Source organism: Silene latifolia, chromosome 9 (assembly GCF_048544455.1).
Source record: "Silene latifolia isolate original U9 population chromosome 9, ASM4854445v1, whole genome shotgun sequence".
In the NCBI taxonomy this organism is placed as follows: Eukaryota; Viridiplantae; Streptophyta; class Magnoliopsida; order Caryophyllales; family Caryophyllaceae; genus Silene; species Silene latifolia.
Window position 1 is genome coordinate 15,478,069 of NC_133534.1, and position 20,712 is coordinate 15,498,780.

A 20,712-nucleotide genomic window follows, 5' to 3' on the forward strand; every position below is an offset into this window, starting at 1 on the left:
CCGTCATGGCACATCACAGTAATCATGAAGTCATGTGCTAGATTGTTACGTTCTGGGGCCAACGACACACACCTTGTTGGTTCACTATTCATTTGTCACTAATTAATTTTTTTATATGTCACTAATTAGTTGATTGAACACATGAATGACTTCCGCAACCTCAATAATTACGTTGTCAAGTAAAAGATTATTAATTATTTACGAGCGCTTAAATCGATTGATAATATGATAATTCTAAATTCTAACTTAATCAGAGATATCACAAACAAGTCTTAAAAATATAGGAATGTAAGAAATTTCGTACGAACACTCGAACATACATTATTGGGACACAGTAGGCGGATTATACATCTGATTTATTACCATCAATTCTATTGTTTTTTAGCATTGTAATAAAAATTTTGAGTTTTGTTTTAAAAACTATGAGTTTGATTATAAAATTTCTGAGTTTATTCACTTAAACATTAAACTCTACAAAATTACAATAAAACTCAAAAATATTACATATAAATTTATTAAAATTTAAATTTTGATAGAAAAAAAATTAAAATCTAACTTATAAATTTTAATAAGCTTAAAAAATATACAATGTATCTTCCAGTTTTTCTGGTTGGGACACGTCTCCTTTCAAACGAGACCTAGAGTAATTTTTTTTAATTCATATGACTAAAGACTAACCCACGTAAAGCTGCTTAACTTTTGAGTAGTATGGAGTGTTATTTAATTTTATACAACACATATTCGCTTCAAATTCAAGTGAAAAATTAACCAAAAAAGTCCATTTTCACCACCCAACAACATATTATATTCATAATAATAATAATGGTCTACATGAATTATGAGTATTGCTTAATCATTCATTTTAACACTAGAATACAAAAAAAACAGCAGCAAATAAGTGACACAATTAACAATTTATTCATATGATTTGGGTTATCTTCTGAATTTCTGATCAATCATCATATTTTTATCTTGGTAAGTGGGTACTATTCTATGTTTTTTTTTTTTAGTTTATACCATCCAGTTTAGTCGGGATTTGCAATTATGTGGTGCAAGCACTTTACTTAAATGTTTGGTTGAATTTATAGTTTCTGACACTTCAAATTGTACTTGAGAATATTTCTTTTTTAAGGAAGAAACTAATAAATCACTTTTGCTGCACTGTTTTTTTACCTGTTAATTAATCTTTTAGTGGGCACTTTTTCAGTTAATTGTTTGCTTAAATTATGCATTTTTTTTGCTATAAATTTATGTAATTCTGCAGTTTTTGATATCTGGTTACTCTGTTGACTCCTTGAGTTACTGTCTAGTAGTTCAATTTGCGCGAAGGTGTTGATTGACCCCTTTATCAACAAGAACGACTAAAGTTAAGGGGGTAAATCGACATTTTGTTTGGCGGTTAATTTTGAGAATTGATTAAACTTTGTATGTTTTTTGGGTTGTGTATGGAATTTGACAGCTGAATTGTATCTAGTAATTCATCAGAAGAGAGAATTGTGTATAATATGGGTTGGTTGAGTAAGATTTTTAAAGGTTCTAGCCATCATCGCAGAGATTCAAGAGGCAAATGTCATTGTAGATGTGGAGATCATCCACATTGGGTTGGCCCTGCCATTTCTGGGGTAATTTCTATCATCTTTAGTAATTTGTCACATTTGTAGTTTTGTACAATATGCTACTCCCTCACGTTCAGCCCAATTTCATACGTTTGATTAAAATACACCTCGGATATTGAACAAGCGTGATTCTTACCAGACTAGACAATAATAATGTTAACCCGGTTTTCTAAAGGTTCTCTTCTAGGTGTGATGATGAAATAATACTGTGATTAAAATCTGAGATAAACAAGTTGTTATTATGATAAATAGTCAATGATTAGTGTGACTGATAGCGAAATTGAGTTATATTGACTCGAGTATGTATGATCCCAGTGGTCAGTATCAGCTTAATATATCTCTGTTGATGTACTTGAAATGCAGGATACATGGTCAGATGACACTGAAGATGTTGATCGCGCAATTGCACTTTCTCTTGCAGCAGCAGCAGAAGAAGAAGAAGAGGAGGAGGAGTTACAAACGGAAACAAAGGAAGAAAATCCTAAAGGGAAGAAGGTGATTGGTAAGTTAGTTAATCCCTCTTGTGATATATGAAACAAGGTGAATCATATTACCAAGCTTCAATATTCAGATCATTGATACAGAGTACCGGATGCTGTAAGCTTGGGGGCCCCGTTCTGAGAACCTTTTGAACTTGCTCTTAGACGGCCCTGGCCTTTTTCGCACTGTGTGATGCTTTTGCTGTAATGGTGGTGGGAGAGATCATAATGCACTTTTCATGATTGATGATAGTTTTATATGTAAATTAAAGAAATCTTCTGATACATTTTTTAGTAGATGATGATTGTCATTTGGAGGAAGATGAACTACTTGCCAAAGCTCTTCAAGAAAGTCTGAACATGGAGTCGCCTGTTCCAACTCCATCGCAGTCTCCTCCTCCTAGATCTTCTCCCCGGTATGATTCTTGGAGATACGAACCATATTCTTATTATTTTCTTATAGATTGAGGTCTTACTAGAGTTTTTGATGAGATGTTTCTTATAGGAATTCTATGAAAATATTTGATGTATTTATTTTAAAGTTAAAATGTTAAAACTCTGAACTTTTTCTTCTTGTATTTCCGCATCAAGAAAGGCTATGATGTTTCGATGATTCTTTTATGATATGATCTCACTTGTGAGTTGTGAGACCATGCTAAATACAAGTACTTTTCTATTCCTAATTTAACTATATTTTTAATGGGTTGATCTCATGTAGTCATGTGTAAGACCGTCTCATATAAGTTTTCGTGATGATTATAATTTTCATTCAACCAGATTGTGAAGTTGAATAACTCAATATTCAAGTAATTTTGTATCAGGACATGTAAGGGATGTGATGCTGATATTGGGCATGGACGATATTTAAGCTGTATGGGAGGATTTTGGCACCCAGAATGCTTCCTTTGCCATGCCTGTAATGAACCAATCTCTGAATTTGAGGTTAGCATCACTGTCAAATGTCGATACGTATTCAAAACTTGCATTTCCCCTTATATGTTAACGTTGAAAATACATGCACCAGTTCTCTGTGTCTCGGAATCATCCCTTCCATAAATCTTGCTACAAGGAGCAACACCATCCAAGGTGTGATGTCTGCACAAACTTTGTAAGTCTCTTTACATCATAATTGCTTCAGTTAAACCAGTTCATAGAAATGTACTTGTCAATAGTATTGCTGTATAGCTTTGTTCTAAGTTAATCAGATTACATAAGATGAAGAGCTATTGTACAAATGATCGATAAAGCTCTACTTTTCTAGTTTTCTGTTTCCTTGACTAATAGAATCAATGTTCACAATCGCAGTGTATTGGTTGCGATCACGGTCTGTACCGGTGTCGCAGAATATTGTTTTTAGTAAAACAAACTAATAGGAATATTTATAATAGTTGGGCTTCAACCATCACCTTAAGGTTTTGGTTGAGATGGTTCATCTATCATGGTATCAGAGCCAGTGTGACCGAAGGCGGGTTCAAATCCTGGCAACCTCAAAACCCCTCAAAAACTCGAAGTGGAAACCCAGCACAGGGTACGGGGGAGCCGGTGCACAACCAACCACTCTTCAAGCCCAACGGGCATTTGAGTGAGGGAGCGTAATAGGAATATTTATAATAGTTGGGCTTCAACCATCACCTTAAGGTTTTGGTTGAGATGGTTCATCTATCACAAACTTGGTCAGGGAAACGTGTTGGGCCCGTTGTGGGTCATATTGGACCAGTGAGCCGATTAGCAATAAACTTGGCCAATTTGGGTGGTTGTTTTGAGTCAAAGGGTTACAGGTCCTTGATTTTGGGTTTACTAAAGTTTGGTACAGGTTGTGTCGGGTCAACTCGAGTTTCAGTCATATTCGTGTTTGTTCTATATAGGTCTATTGTTTCTCGGGTTAGCTTCTTCATGTTTTAAGTGTAAGCATCAAGGAGGAATGTTGGATCCATCTTATATGATTTTCTGATCTTACAGATCCCAACAAATGCAGCCGGGCTGATTGAGTATAGAGCACACCCTTTCTGGATGCAAAAGTACTGTCCTTCTCATGAACATGATAAGACTCCAAGGTGCTGTAGCTGCGAAAGAATGGAGGTCAGTAAAAAAACGTCTCATACTCTTAACCCTCTTAGGAGCTCGGGGAAAAAAAAATAAGGGATAGAAATGGAAGTAATACGGAGTATCATTTAGAGCTTGATCTCAGAATCTGAAGAAGTTGATTTGAGTTAGTCTATGTTACTCCGACTCATCATATTATCTCGCTTACCCATGTCTCCCTTTATTTTTAGCAAGTTGGACACTGACTCGTTTCATTTCAAGTCTGAGTAACATAGGGTATAGTCATTTGTTGTGGCTGATTTCATTAGCCGTGTCAATATTGATGCAGACAAGGGACACTAAATACCTGGCACTTGATGACGGTCGAAAGTTGTGCCTAGAGTGCCTTGACTCATCGATCATGGATACCAACGAATGCCAACCTCTTTACATTGAGATTCAAGAATTCTATGAAGGGCTAAACATGAAAGTGGAACAACAAATACCGATGCTACTGGTGGAGAGGCAAGCACTAAATGAGGCCATGGAAGGGGAAAAATCCGTAAGGCACCCTCGCAACCTATTGTCTTACAAATGATAAAACTAACTGAATTTCCTGTGAATCTCACTTGATATTATACAATTCTGTTAGGGCCATCATAACTTCGCTGAGACAAGAGGACTCTGCTTATCAGAAGAACAGACCATTCGCACGGTTAGAGGCTCATAGCATCTTGGTTTTTTCGTTCGCCTAATTTTTTTTCCGTTTCTCGTGTTCTGTTCCCTCTCCAGTGCTGTAATTTTTGTTACAGCCCACTTGCCTTACGTCTAAAGCGACACTGAAAAAGAACTTTATGGTATTTACAAATGCCTGACTTATTTTTTTTTACTGACTGTCTGAATTTCTTTTTCTTAATCGAAAACCAGATTTTGAGGCGGCCGAGGATTGGGGTAGGGTACCGAATTATAGACATGATAACTGAGCCATACCGGCTAGTCCGGCGCTGTGAAGTCACAGCTATATTGGTCTTGTTTGGCCTTCCTAGGTAATGTTGCTCTCATATCCTATCTAATTTGCTCCTTACTACGTGATAGCTCCTTCGGAAACAACCTGAAGTCCTGAACTGTTGTAGACAACTGTGAAAAGAATCACAAAGCAGTTTTATGCTGACAGATTTCAACTTAAGTACCATTATTCAATAACTTTACAAGCTAAGCTAGTTGTCACGTGCTGACTCGCACAATTGTGGATGATAGTTCAATAAACATCGAAAAATTGTTAACAATGATGACAGGCTATTGACGGGATCTATCCTAGCTCACGAAATGATGCATGCATGGTTAAGGCTCAATGGTTACCCAAATCTAAGACCCGAGATTGAAGAAGGGATCTGCCAAGTATTAGCTCATATGTGGTTAGAATCTGAAATAATGGCAGGTTCCACAAGTAGCAGCGGTAACACATCAACCACTCCGTCAACATCATCATCAGATTCTGGATCGTCCTCTTCTACCAACAACTCTTCAAAGAAAGGTAAAAAATCTCAGTTCGAAAGGAAACTAGGTGAGTTTTTTATGCACCAAATTGAGTCGGACTCATCGATTGCCTATGGGGAGGGATTCAGAGCAGGCAATCAGGCAGTGATCAAGTATGGACTCAGGAGGACCCTTGATCATATGCAATTAACGGGGGACTTCCCCTAATGAGGATTTCCTATACCACACGACATTTTATTTTTGAAAATTCTTGATATACCGATATATACTCGAAGAAAAAGAAGACAGGAAATTGGAGGCAAAGAGGGATTGTAGATACTGGAGATCATACATAATTTTTTGAGGGAATACATAAATTGTTTCTGCATTCTGTTAAGTGCAATACTAATACAGAAGTGTACCATACTTGTATTTTTCGGCCGAAATGATAATGGTAGGATAAATGTTGAAAACATTGTAAAAGCATATATACATTCAATTCTTTAATGTTCATTTTGTATGAATTATTTATGTAAGGATTTTTAATGTGGTTTTCAAGTTTAATTCTTTCTCAATCCAAGAAATGCATCCTTTTATATACACTAGAAAACCAACAAAACTACGGAGTAATAAAATAACAGTATTCCAAAATCAACATAATGAGAAAATAATGGATTTGAACATACAATAACACGGACCTACCAATATCGAGCACAAAAATTTATACTAACTTGGACAAAATACCAACGTATGCACGAAATTAGGGCTTTGATAAGCATATCCGATTATCCGCCACAGAAAGGAACGTATTTACTTAAAATTTTCTGCTTAAAACCAAGGGCCTTGCAAAAGATAAAAGTACCATTCTCAATTTTGAAATACATGACGAAATTTTTGTTGATAACCTCACTCAAATCACCATTAGAATTCAGAATCGAACCCGACTTGACTCGTCTCTAAACAGTGAGTCAATTTAACTCCGCCTAACCATATTAAACTGATTAATTTCGGGGCATGCCCCTCTTTCGCACCAAAAAAAAAAAAAAAAAAAATATATATATTAAACTGACACAAAATACAAATTCAATATTGACATAAACTCAAAACTCATCCTTGCCTATGAAAAATAAAATTTGTAACTACCAATTTTAAACTTGATTGGCGCCATAACTCTTAACCAATTTCCAGAAAAATTAACGGCTCCTTCTCAGAGTTCTCACCGTTATTCTCTCCAACTAAATATCCGATTATTCTCTCCCTTCATCTACATATCCTGTTTAATCTTCGATCGTCGACGAGTTCGAAGAAGTTGAAAACATTCCCGAGATTCGGAATACATTTCACTGCAACTCCGTCAAGTGTAACGCAGTTTATAACTTATTGCACATCAACTGTTCGACGTTTTGTCTAAATGAACATATGAACCCTTTTTACAAAACTTGATGTGTATGCATTGAAAATCCCAATTCCAATTCCAATGTTCATGAGGTCGTTGTTCGGGTCACAAAATTTGATTCGTATTATTACCCATCAAGCTCGTAGCTTTTCCCATCAAGTCGTGCACAATCAAGTTCTTAAGTACTTCTGTCGAGCTAAACTTATTGACTCGATACGTCTTTCGCTTCGTTCAGGGTCGCCTGATTCTATTCTCCCTATACTGAACAACCCACATTTGGATTCATTTGTGGTTTCCAATGCCTTGCGTTCTGCGCCTTCCCCTGAATCTGCACTGTCTTTTGTCGAATCCCTTAAGAGGGTCCCGCATTTTGTTCATACACAACAAACCCTTCAGGCGATTGCTAAGGTTCTTGCTAAATCAGGTCGTGTTGCTCAGCTTAAGAAGCTTCTTAATGCTATTAATGATGGTAAGTTCCCTAAGGTTCGACCAATCAGCTTTATGGAAAGTATGAGGTTGTACGCTACAGCGGGAGATCTTGAATCGGTGCTTCGTGTTTGGGATGAGTTTCGCTCACAAGGTAAGAAACCGTGCATTGAATCGTATAACATAATCATGGATCTTTATGTACAAATGGGCAAAGACTTGGAAGCTGTTCAGACTCTTCGTAACTTGATGCAAGGGGGAAATATTCCCAACTCGCGGACATTTACTATTGTCATTGAGCATCTAGTCGATACAGGAAATGTAGACAGGGCTAAAGATGTTTTTTATGTACTGCCATTGATGCGGGTCAAGCATACAACAAGGCAGTATTTAGTCTTGGTGGAAGCATTCTTAAATCTTAAGCGCTATGATGTTGTCGAGAGTCTTCTCAGAGAAATGAAGACGGAGGGAATATTGCCTCCAAGATCTTTGTGTAATTTACTGAAGTGTGCTGTTGAGACGGGATTTTTGGAAGGAATTGATGAATTCGTTGAAGAGATGGAGCCTGATGACCGAATCAAGAAAATAGAATTACTCGAGAATCAAAAGATTGATGAAAATGAAGAAGATGCCGATGAATTTATCAGTGATGCTGGTATTGACCCGGTTAAGTTAAAGCCATGGCTGGACCCAAGTGCTTTGGCAAGTGCATTGCGGGACTGGAAAGCTGATGACGTGTCTGCTCTAGAAGATGCTAAAATTGTTTGGACTGGCCGCTTAGTTTGCAAGATGATTAGGCACTTTAAATTACCTCAAACAGCTTGGCTGTTTTTCTGTTGGGTTACTGATCAACCTGGGTTCGTACATGATATACACACTTATTCAGGACTTATTACAAAGCTGTCGAGCCATGGAATGGTCGACTTAGTTGATGATATACTGTTGAAAGTAAAGAACGAAGAAATTAAGCTTCCTTTCAACACGGTCAGACAAGTTATTGACTTTTATGGCCTTTCCAGGAATGGAGATGCTGCTTTGAGAGTTTTCCATGATGTGGAAGGGTTATGTGGTTCGATTAGTGAACATGATATGGCGAGCGTATATTCATCCCTCTTGAGGACCTTACTTAAATGCGGAAGGGATCAAGAAAGCATGCATTTTGTTGAGCAGATGTTCTCTAAGGGAATCCACCCTGATTCTCAGACATTTTCAGGTTTAGTTTTTTTTTTTTTTTTTTTTTTTTCCGATTTTATTAAGCTAATAGCTAAGGCGCTACCAAAAAGCAGCACCAAAAGTACACCAAAATATCTCAGACAGTGCAAAGACCAAGAGTTCCAAGAAACACAAGGCAATGTACAACCATATCAAACAGAAAAGCAAATAAAAGTAATCAGTTCAAAAAACTAAAGACAGCCAAGCTACGTTCCTATCACAACGATCTTACAGGACCGTAAATCTCAGCCACGATAGTCTTCATAAATCCATGTCTACGTGATCATCATGGGACTCCTTTAAATTAATGTGTCGACATGTTTAAGTTTTTCATTATGCAACTTCATTCGAACTCAATCACCTTTTTTTGCTTTTGTCTGCCCTTCTTAACATATGCCTGTTCTGTACATTTTCAGGTTTGATGCATCATTTTGCAGCTAAGGGTGATCTCAGAACAGTGCAAAACCTATTTAATTTGTTTCGACAGAGTGGTGTACAATCCGATGCTTACGTATATAAGACTCTAATCCATACTTACTGTAAGTGTGGGAAGGCAACACTTGCACTGAGGTTTTTCGAAGACATGAGGAACTCCGGTTTGATGCCTGATGGTGCAACGAAATCATTACTTGTCAAATGTCTCTGGAAAGAAGGCAGACTTAAGGAAGCTTCTGTTGTACAAGGGGGTTGTAAGGAGACAAATGACATCCTTCCACTTCCGTCTTCTAGTCAATTATTCAATATCAATTCTGCTGATCTTGTGAAGATACAGAGACTATATTGTGACAGCTTTCAAGATATCGCCGTTCAAGACCAGCATTCTTGAAAAAATGGTGAAGATCTAATTCGTTCCTACGTCTGTGTAATCAGGTAATCTTTTTCTTTTAGTTTCTATGTTTTAATATGTGTGAATTGAGTAATACCGTGTATTCACGTGTTGGATTGGTGGTTCATCTGGTGATTTGAACTACATAAAATTTGATTTTGATGGAAAATAGTACTTTTATCATTGGAGATTCGTCAAAAGGTTTCTGTTAAACCGTTGCTAAAGGAAAAAATTAGGAGATCAGTATATTTGGACACTGGCTGAGAGCCTCCATTTAAGCACCGACGTGATGATATATGCGGCATCTGAATATTAGTTAGAAAAGCTTTGTATGCTATGTAATGACATTGATGCGACTGAGAATTCAGAGTTCGATAAGAAAACTACAAGTCCACATAAAAAAGACACGACACAGTAACTCTTAATTAATCACACAGGCCCCTTATTCCCTTAAGACTTGAGAGTGTCATCTTGGATAAACTAACCATTAAGTTTTTTTATAGATACCAAGAAAATTCTGAAACTTCGTACTAGGATTCTGATCATCTTTTTACTGAACCATATTCATCCATAGGACGATACTAGTTCGTCTTGGATGTACTAGTCGTACTTGCAGAACTTGACCCCCATATGAGTGATGTGGTCAATGTCTTTGACAGGATTCGGACAATCTCATCCATGGACGGGCGGTTTCCTGGGTCTTTCCTCAAACAATGGTCAACCAACATGACCATAGACATGGCTACATCAGTAGGGTAATCCTCCCCAAGTGAATCATCAACAAACTCTATCAACTTAGCATTCCTTTCCTCACCAGTAATCAGAGGGGTTAGAACCTCCGATAAGTGAACCTTGACACCTTCATATAGAAGACCAACATTCTTCCCGGTAATCATCTCTAGCAATAGAATGCCAAACGAGTAGACATCGAGCATGGGAGAGACCAATCCATTTTCCAAATACTCGGGAGCTAAATAACCCTGTGTACCAACAATATGCTTCGTCAAGGTGAATTGGCCGTCATTCCCACTAACCGGCCTAGAAAGGGCAAATTTGGCAATCTTGGCCCTAAAATCGCCATCAAGGAGAATGTTGGCGCTCTTGATATCCTTGTGGACAAGGGGTGGACTTGTGTAGCTATGCAGATAGTTCAGTCCAGTGGCTACGTCCAAACCCACTTGCATTCGCTTTCCCCAACTCAAAGTCTTTCCGTTCGCACCATCTTCGTAGATCCAGTCGCTCAACGGTCCATTAAGGGCATATTCATAAACAAGGTACCAAACTCCATCATTGAAGCAAACACCCAACAAGCTAACAAGGTTGAAATGATGAATCTTGTTTAGAACACTAATCTCTCTGCTAACATCACCATTAATCTTCTTAATGGCGACCTGATTTCCATCAAGAACGCCCTTATACACTGATCCTTTAATCCAGTGATCAGAGCTGAAATCCTCTGTTCCACCCTGCAGTTCCTTGAAGCTATATACTTTCAATGAAGCAATTCCTGATATGCTCTTTAAAAACTCTAGAGATTCCATCTCGGACTTCATAACATGGCCCTTTTCTCGGGCTTCAAAGCTTTCTGATGACGCTACAAGATCGTTTCTTTCCCTACGACGACCCCTCGACATCCCCAAGACCAGAGCCATTCCTACTACCAAAACAAATAAACCTCCTGCAACTGCTCCCACCCCGAAATATGTCCATTTCTTGTTTCCGCTACTTGGTGAGCCAGACATAGGCTCAGATGAATTAGTTGACGACAAGGGTGACGGTGATGGTGAGGGAGACAATATAAGAGGAGGATACTCCATCACTGAACTATTTGGTGGAGATTGGAGTGGCAAAAGAAGGGTTGTGAACGGTTGAATGACTGAATCCTGTACGGATTTCTCGTTGGCCTCGAGGGTTTGACCGACATCAGCCCCAAATTTAATAGCAATGCTTGAAATATCATTGCCCGGTTGAATTACAAAGCTCATTAGGTACCTTACCCCTTCATTAACTTGCTTTCTTGTTGGACAGGCACACCTTAGAGGAATAGTAAGCTTTTCATTCGTAAATATATCCGCTACGTTCGGACTAACTTTTTGACTTCTGATAGCATTACAAGTGGTGAGACCTCCAAATGTGTCATTAGAGATGAGATAGTAGTTATCACCCGTATGAACAAGGTATGTTGTGTTGGTTTGGTAGTACTTACCTGTACAAGAACAAGTGACAGGAATGATTACCTCAGTATTTGTAGCCATGGTGAAGTTTTGTGTGATGTTCTGATTCATGGCGGAAATACGAGACCCGCTTACAGACATAAGGGCTGCAATGGATGACACTGTGTTGTAAGACGGTGTGGTCCGGAAAATGAGGTAAGACTGGCAAGTCTTGTTTACACCATTACAGTTGTAACCAAGAACAGAAGAGGTGTTGCTGGATTTAGCACAGTTTGTTGAAGCATAAGATTGTTGTGCAGTGATCAAAGATGGATTGTAAAGGAAGCAGAAAGTCAAAGCATAGATCAATGAAAAAACAGCCATATTGGGTTGATTGTTGTAATAAGTTTGGTGGTAATGGATTGAATGAATTTATAGTGAGTTTTTAACAGAAGAATCGTACAACGTAGTATAATGTGACTAATACAGAGTGTACTTGATAGCGACCTCTTTTGTTTTCTAGGCTCGAAAATAAATTACGGTTGAGTTGAAACTACGTATCAAAAATGAGTCCAAGACTCCAAGTAACATTCGCATTAGAGCCCTTTACCCTATGGTTTAAAGTTATTGGTTCTAGCTTGTGGCTTTCGGTACATTTGAGTTCAGTTTAGTTTAACTTTATTAAGTTCGGTTAGCTTTCTTCAACCGAAAAGAACAAGATTGAAAAGGGTCGAGTCCAAAACCGGCTGGTTGATAACATTATTCTTCAAAAAGCCGATGTGTAAAAGGTCGACTTTTGGCCGATTTCTACATGAATCCTTTCTTGTAAATAGGTCCAACTCAACCAAATTTCAATAATTGTGTTACTTTCATATTAATAAAAAAACAACGTTCGTTGATAGCAACTAAGAATTTGAGAGGTAGTATACTATGTCGGAGGGGTAATATCAGGGAAATGTATAAGAAATTGTTGAGTTGACCAACTTTATACTAAAAAATGAAAATGAAGGGGGTCTTCTAGTCAATGAGCAATTATGTTGGCATTATATTCAGTAACTTGAGTACCAATCTTCAACCATGTTAGGCGGTAGGGTCAAACTTAGAGTTGGGAACAATATAATTCCTCGTCACGGTTATTTGTTTACCTATTTTATTTTATTTGGGAATGCTTTTGACAGGTCATTTGATCATCAACATTCAATTTGGTTCACTTATCGTCTAATAATTGCCACTCTCTTCCTTCTTTAATCTTTGTGCTAAAATTAAAGGTAAATAAATGATAGGAACGGAGGAAATAATAGACTTATTAAGTCCTATTTATGGGACGATAGGTATGTCCTACTCTCATAGGTGAATGATATTTCTTTGTCCTATCATTCACGGAGTAATGGACTATTCTATTTGAAAACAAAGACCAGGCTTTAGAAGACTTTCTAAGGGTAGAAGATGAGCAATGTAACATGACTTCTCTTTGGTGTAACCGGAGTTTTAAGGGCAACTTTGATGATACTAATAGGATTTGAATTTGTGACAGTATGACGAGTTAAAGACTTTCTAAGGAAAGTCTAACTCTAATTCTAATAACAATAGAGAAACCGAGTTGGATTTTTTGCAGAAGTTTTTAACTCTCATATACTCATACGAGAAATTCTTGGATCCTCCGGGAAGACAATAAATGCAGCCTCCTTAACCAATAAGAGGCTTCATTTCCATTAAAAAATATTCAAATATAAAGGTAAATATAGAAAATACTAGAAATGCAAGTTTCTTATTGGCTAAGGAGAACAACATTTATTGTTCTCCCGGAGGACCCAAGAATTTTTCATACTCATATTGTCATATAAACACCACTTTTTATGGCTTTACCATCTGAGCTAACTGGTATCTGCACTAGCCACTAGAGCATGACGTTGGCATTCTATATATTTCATATTTTTTAGCTTTAAAAAATATACTCTCACACTGCCCGATAAATTATTATCCATTGTTTTTAACATAAAGTTTCAGAAAATAGAGTAACCTTCCATGAGAGAGTGGGTGGAGCAAAGAGAGAGGGTATGATGGTCATTTACATATTTCAAACTTATTTTAAAAAGAAATAGATAACCATTTACTAACACACTCCAAATAAAAATAAATAATCGGAACAGGGAGAGTATGTTTTATGATTAGGATAAAGGTTGATGCATCTTGCACTATTGAGGGCAGCGTGGGGTGGGTGATATACTCTAATTTTTACTCCCTCCATTTAACTCCCCTTTGCAGATTTTTATTTGCACACTATTTACAAGCGGACATTTAACTTTAATTTCCTCTCTATACATAAGTTAAAATATATTCAAGTGGGATCTTATTTGATTCGTCTTTAAGAGTTCATTAAAAATATCTAACTTTTATAATTTTTGCAAATACGTAGCTAAAGATATTTACCGCGTAAAACTCGCGTTGGCAAACGTGATAAAGAAAACATTTAAAGTGGAGTTGATGGAGTAGTTATCAACAAAATTTGGGCGGAGTTTGCGCTTGAAGTTGTAGCTTTGGGATTAAGGAATGTCCTATATAGAGGATGAAATTCATTTGGACATTTATATATCTCACAAATTATACTCAATTAAGGTGACTTGGTAAACATAAATAAAATTTTAGTTTGAGGATGAAAGATACTACATTGCGAGTTTATATAAGAATAGAGATGTTATTCGAGAAATAGGAACATACATCGGATGTACTACCTTTAACTTTTTTGTTTTTGAGCATATATGTATATTTTTGAGCTTATTACCTCAAACTTTATTTGTTTTTGAGCATATGTATATATTTTTTGAGCTTATTAAAATTTATAAGTTAGATTTAATTTTTTTTCCTTCAAAACTCATATTTTATTAAATTTATATGTAATATTTTTGAGTTTTATTGTAATTTTTTAGAACTTAATGTTTAAGTGAATAAACTCATAAACTTTATACTCAAATTATGAGTTTTTAAAACAAAACTCAATTTTTTAAAACAAAACTCAATTTTTTTATTAAAATGCTCAAAAACTATTAAATTGATGGTAATACATCAGATGTATAATCCATCTACTGATGTTATTCAAGGGATATTATAGAGGTGTTTAACTAAATTAACGTCATATATAAATTGGAATTGTAATTTATTTTGATGACGTTGTACTTGTATAGTTGCACTATTCTTATAGTGGTACTATTTTATATTGCGATTATATTATTTTATCAATTCGGCAATTGAATTTACATTTGCCTTAGGAGGATTTAAACCCTGATTTGATTATAAATCTTTTTTTTTTATGACGAGGGAGTTGAATCCTCCCGGGCCCATGCATTTTCGCACCACCACATGAATTATATAAGCCACTCCTTCAAGGGCTGCAGTGGCCAAATGATCATCACCCCAACTGTTGATTATAAATCTTATTTGATCTTATTCTTGTGATCAAATAGTTTCATTGAAAATTAAATGTAAATTTTCCAACACTAATAAAGTACTACCCCGTACATTGTAAACAAACTATGAACACCAAGGGGACAAATTGAATTTTAACACCACAGTTTCTTTACTTAATTTCCGTAAAAGTTGAATACACTTTATACCGTGACAATTAAGTCAATGTCACTCACTTGTTTACATCTACGTCTAAAGTCTAACACTTTGACCAAATATGAGAGACACTAAATTAACTCAAGGTCTCTATCATCATCAAATTTACGGCATGGATCCATAAAATAAATATTGCTACGAAAAATATTTGCGATCAGAAAAGATATCATACATAAAAATATTGCGATGAACTTTGCATAATAAAAAAAATAGTGTTGGAATTGAAATTACTAGTAGTATATGGTAGGAATTTGAGAGTTTCAAATTTAACTAGGTTGGAATTGCTAAGGAATTGAGTCTTATTCTAATTCCAAATTCCCGAGGTTCCAAACGTTTGAAATGTCTTAATTACAAAATTCAATTCGTATTATAAATTCCCAAACATATCATGAGGGAATGTTTGAAAATTTGAAAATAGCTTCGTTTTTTATGATTTCAATTGTATAAATTAACATATTTTTATTTAATTTTACAAACCTGTCTAAAATTAGAGATCGAATAGTCAACTAAAACGATTCAACAAAGGAAATGAATTCTATAGTGCAGTTTTGCTTAATTTCCTATGGATATCATAATCAAGATGTTATCTAAGTAACTTTATTAATATAAATAATAAGTAGCATGCGCATCATAAGAGAATAGTCATGGTTTATCTAGAGTACAGAAAATTTCAAAACTAATTTGTAGGATAGTGACTTAGTGTAAGAATTATTCTTTGTCACAAGTTTTGAAAAAATAATTAGCAATCTTGGTATATACGGAGTATTTGTGTTAGGCATAAAACTGGTCAAATTATAATCCTTCATTTACATAGATGGGACAAAAAAAATTGTTAATCTTAATACATTACTCCGTATATTTTTGTATTATATGTGATATTTGACTCATTTTAAAATTAAAACGGATATATCTACCCTAAATAAAAATTTGTGTTAAGTTTAAGAAATTGCTTACAGTTTGATGTCGTGTTTTATCAAATTCGATATCGATCGTAGAGTTTAGTCATCATAGTTAATGTTAGTTTGAACCAGATTTTGAACTTCTTTTTTTTTCTCTAGGGGTCGAGTCTAACTAAATCAATTAGACTTATTTACGTGTCAATTAAAGAGTATGAGTCTGACTTATAGCGGCATATACTAGGACTAAGAAAAAAAAAGTCTTGATTTATGAACCGAACTAAAGCATCAATAAAGAAAATCGAATTTTTTTTTTCTTTTGTTACAGTAATTACCTAAAACAGATTTTTTGAGGGAAAATCCGTTTCAATATCAATTCTTAAAAACAATAATTCAAGTAACCGAATTTTAAACAGAATTATTATTTTTTTTAAAGGGAAAAAATGACTATGTCAATAATTCCTTGAAACTAATAGTTACCACTTTAAATGACTATCACTACTGATAACCCAGCTAATATGTTCACTAATAAGCCGGTTCCATACAGCAAATTCCAATATTGTTTGGACTTGCAAAATGTAGAAGTTTGTGATTGCTCTGTTGTGAACAATAATCTGAAGCACAAGGGAGAATATGGTACATCTGACATAGTGACATCTATGGGGGTGCATCTCATCTGGTACATCTGTCTGATTGTGAGATGATTCAAAGTCAATGTGGAAATTTGGTGCATAATGCCTTGAATTTAATAGTTGCCGCTTCAAATGACTAATTGACTATCATGGGGGTCTTGCTGACTAATCAACGAGTCGGAGTCCAGGGGTGAAACACGCTAGTTGTTGGACCTCAACCATCACCATAGGGCTTTGGCGGTTGAGATGGTTTTCTCAACATGGTATCAGAGTCAGGTAACTAAAAGGTCACCGGTTCAAATCCTGAGAGCCCCAAATTTCTCTTACGAGTGAGTCTCAACACATATTATGTAGGAGCTTGTGCACTACTGCATTAATCACTCTTCAAGTCCAAAGGACATTCGAGTGAGGAGTTGTATTATAGTATCCTAATCTTATCTTTATTAATTCAGAAGACAATAGTTAATTCAGGACATGCCACCTCATTAATTCAGCCTTTTTTTTAAAAATAAAAATTATGTTATGGTGGGACCCGTTAGTGTGCAAAGGAGTATATTATTCAGAATTCCGTCAATACAAATATCCTACAAATTCCGTCGTAGAACAAATACTATGAAATAATACTATCAAATAAATTTATACATTCCGAATAAATGAAATTAATGGCATATAAGCGGTATGAATTACAAATCGGAATAAATGAAAATAATACTATGAAATAATTTTATATATTGCGAATGATTTGATAAAACTATATTAATACATATGCAATAAATTTACTGACAACGAGTCCAAAGCGATAATAGCTCAAGCTTTACACTTTGATTTTATTTGTATACGGATTATTAATTTTATTTTAACAATTCGAAATTTTATGATAAATACGGCATCTTTGAATTTGTTAGTTAAAAATAGGAAATATTTAATTATCAAAACAAAATACGAAGTATTATTTATCGATCCATGTACTTAATTATATTGGGCTTACTAGCACACACTAATTTCACTAATAAATCATATAAGCTTTGACATTCTGATGTTACACTAAGCTGTGTTAAAGTAGATTACTAAATTTTATTTCTTTATTCGGGGTGTGAAGTTTTTTATGTATGCAAATTTTATTTACAATAGTATATTACGTTATTTACTCTTAAACCATTGCATTTGAACACGTATTTGAAACAAGTGTAAACATTAATTATGTAGATCGCTGATTTAGACCAACTAAATAATTACACTAGAAATGCAAAAAAAAAAAAAAAAAAATCATCCAAAATCATTAATACCGGCCCAAGTACATACCCGTGCAATTTTGCACGGGTTTAGAACTAGTAATCATGTAACAGATTAGCAAGGAAATATATATTCACGTAACAGGAGAAAAAAAAACTATAAAAGCAATGGAAGGAGAACTCAAAATGCATGCAATATACGATCTACGGAGTATTGAAATAGCGAGCATGATTTTTTTTTTTTTTTTTTTTGGGTGAAGGAATCCACAATGACGAATACTCAAATAGTGAGCATCGGAGCATATTACATAACTCCATTTCGTAATTCATTAGCATGCATACATAATACATTAAACACTCCATAAATAAAAAAAACATACATCTAACGCATAAATTAAGCAGCCATCATATGATGAAATTCATTAAAATCAAGTTCTCCATCACCATCAATGTCATAGACTTGAATCATAGTAACACACTCATTATACGACTTAGGATCACCAAGACGATTCATTGCCCTTTGAAGTCCTCTTGGAGTGATCCGACCCGAACCCTTTTCATGCACAAACATTTCAAACACCTTCTTTAAATCCTCATTATTATTATTATCCCCTCCTTCTTTGGTATCCATCATGAGCTTAACAAAGTCATCAAACTCCAACATACCGTCTTTATCTGAGTCAAGCTCATCGATAACCTCTTGTGCTTCTTCTATGGACACAATTTCACCTATCGTGGTGAAATACCTTTGGAGCTCCGTGGCCGAGATTTTACCATCTTGGTCAATGTCAAAATGTCGGAAAACGTCTTTAAGCTCATCTTCTCTGGTGCGGGTAGTTCTAGGGGTGAGAGAATTCGAACCTGAGGTACGTGAAGAAAATGAGGAATTTTGTGATGTTGTTGTTGTTGTGGTTGTTGGGGATTTAGGTTTCTTTTTATGAAGGGTTATACGTATACCAACATTTGGGAAACATCTAGTCGATCTAGACGTACATTTAGTCGCCATGTTAACCTAAAATTGTATTTACGCGTTTAAGTGGTAAATTGTTGTAGCGATTATTATTATACGAGATGGATACTAATTTCCATGATAGGTCCTAGGACATTAAGTTGGAATATATAGGTGAGGAAAAATTGGAAGGTTGAGTACGTGAAAAGGGAGTTAGAATAAAGTACTCCGGTCAATTGTTGTTCTTTTGTTTTGGCACAAAGACCAAGGAATGAGAAAAAGGTCAATAACTAAGTGATAAGTGGAACAAATTGAATGAGAATGATCAAATTATTAATCAAATTCATTCTTAAAATAGAAATGACAACAAATAACTGAGACACTCAAAAATGGAAAGGACAACAAATGACCGGGACAGAGGGAGGGAGTAAGGTATAAGCAAATTGTAAGGATATGAGTAGTCAGTCATGGAACTTGCTAACGAAATAACCCCATGAAGTCATGTCGTGATTTGGTGGAAACGAAATTGCATGGTAGTTTCGTTTATGTCCTTAAGGGTAATATCTTACGTAGTGGGCTCATCAATTGGCGTGACTATCTTTCGTCATTGAGTTGTAGTATTAACCATTGCTTTTTTGAAAAAAAAATGAAAAATTTGATTGTGTACTTAATGATATTAGGTGTAAAGGCTATGAATATGCTTAAAGACGACCAATCTGTTGTATTGTTATAATAGATGCGAGAAAGATAAATAAAACGTAAAGAATAAAACAGACAAAATATTTACGTAGTTCACTATTGATGTGATAGCCCTAATCACTAAAACCTAAAACCTAATAAGTATGCCAAGCTTGTGACAGATACCGTTTCCTCTCACAAATAAGTATGCCCTACCTTGTCCCCTCTCCCTTTTTGTGAGAGGTAACAAGCTTGTGACGGGATTAGCCAGTCACAAGCAAGACTAGCTGTAAATTATTATGCAAGACCCCTGGTAATCGTTCGATGTGATAACTATCAAATTTAAAGCATTATTTAATGTGTACGGTTGTTCGTACGAAGTATATCATAAGAGCCAATATACCATTTTCAAAATATGAACACGAAAATTCATTGAACTTAGCCAATTAAGAGGAGAAATGGTTTTTGAATTTAGTTGATGAAGCAAATTGATATTAGGGGTGTACATACATATAGGTCAACCACTTGAGAACCACGGTGTAAGATTAACTAAATAAAGAAGTTTAATTAGTTCAAGAACCTTATTTTAAATAGTTTAATTCCAAATGGACGGCTCTACGATTGAATTTGAAATTATTAATTTGCAAATTCTTATCTTTGACGCCTTGTTCCAATCAGTCCAGTTACTAAAGTATTGCACATCTTCATCGTCAGAATAAATATACTTAATTTGCAAGGGTTTGTTGATTTGTAATCAATATTACATGCTTGGACTTTGTGAGCAAAAGTATTACTCCTATTTATCACAAATTCTTGTTTTAGACAGATTATTTCCGTTGTTTTAAAAAGACAGGATTTTGTGACCATTTTATAGTCATATACTATAATGCTTAAGCTAGTTTTACAGTTTATGATAACTTATTTTTTTAAAAGTGGTTATAATTCCCTATAATAAAGTCTCAAAATCCAATTTTTTTATTTCACTCCAAAATGACTTATTTGAAGGCAGTTAATAGATCCTACAACCAGTTGTACCCAGTTGTATGCTCTAAAATCCGAGCTATATAATAAAGTTTTCGAGTTTTGTTCTAAAGAAGTCGA

General features: G+C 35.3%; 4 protein-coding genes across 6 annotated transcripts; 2 read left to right on the plus strand and 2 right to left on the minus strand.

Moving 5' to 3' along the window:
- Positions 1–690: 690 nt before the first annotated feature.
- Positions 691–6,129, plus strand: LOC141599203 (protein DA1-related 1-like). 3 transcript variants are annotated; one of them, XM_074419148.1, is made up of 11 exons: positions 691–975; positions 1,460–1,622; positions 1,980–2,118; positions 2,394–2,511; positions 2,917–3,037; positions 3,120–3,203; positions 4,055–4,174; positions 4,467–4,679; positions 4,770–4,832; positions 5,045–5,163; positions 5,413–6,129. In XM_074419148.1, the coding sequence occupies exons 2-11, from the start codon at positions 1,506–1,508 to the stop codon at positions 5,819–5,821; spliced, it is 1,503 nt and encodes a 500-aa protein (XP_074275249.1). In that variant the 5' UTR covers positions 691–975; positions 1,460–1,505; the 3' UTR covers positions 5,822–6,129. The 3 variants fall into 3 exon arrangements, with proteins under 3 accessions (XP_074275249.1, XP_074275246.1, XP_074275247.1); XM_074419145.1 differs by having other exon boundaries at positions 889–975; positions 2,391–2,511; XM_074419146.1 differs by lacking the exon at positions 691–975 and having other exon boundaries at positions 1,409–1,622; positions 2,391–2,511.
- A 419-nt stretch (positions 6,130–6,548) lies between these two features.
- Positions 6,549–12,173, plus strand: LOC141599204 (pentatricopeptide repeat-containing protein At5g66631). The gene is made up of 3 exons (XM_074419149.1): positions 6,549–8,628; positions 9,044–9,497; positions 10,113–12,173. The coding sequence occupies exons 1-2, from the start codon at positions 7,071–7,073 to the stop codon at positions 9,451–9,453; spliced, it is 1,968 nt and encodes a 655-aa protein (XP_074275250.1). The 5' UTR covers positions 6,549–7,070; the 3' UTR covers positions 9,454–9,497; positions 10,113–12,173.
- LOC141599205 (lysM domain receptor-like kinase 4) lies at positions 9,786–11,990 on the minus strand. Its single transcript, XM_074419150.1, has one exon. It carries the CDS (start codon positions 11,988–11,990, stop codon positions 10,035–10,037), a length of 1,956 nt encoding a protein of 651 aa, XP_074275251.1. The 3' UTR covers positions 9,786–10,034.
- A 5,990-nt stretch (positions 12,174–18,163) lies between the features above and the next one.
- LOC141599206 (putative calcium-binding protein CML41) lies at positions 18,164–19,085 on the minus strand. Its single transcript, XM_074419151.1, has one exon. It carries the CDS (start codon positions 18,988–18,990, stop codon positions 18,379–18,381), a length of 612 nt encoding a protein of 203 aa, XP_074275252.1. The 5' UTR covers positions 18,991–19,085; the 3' UTR covers positions 18,164–18,378.
- Positions 19,086–20,712: the final 1,627 nt, after the last annotated feature.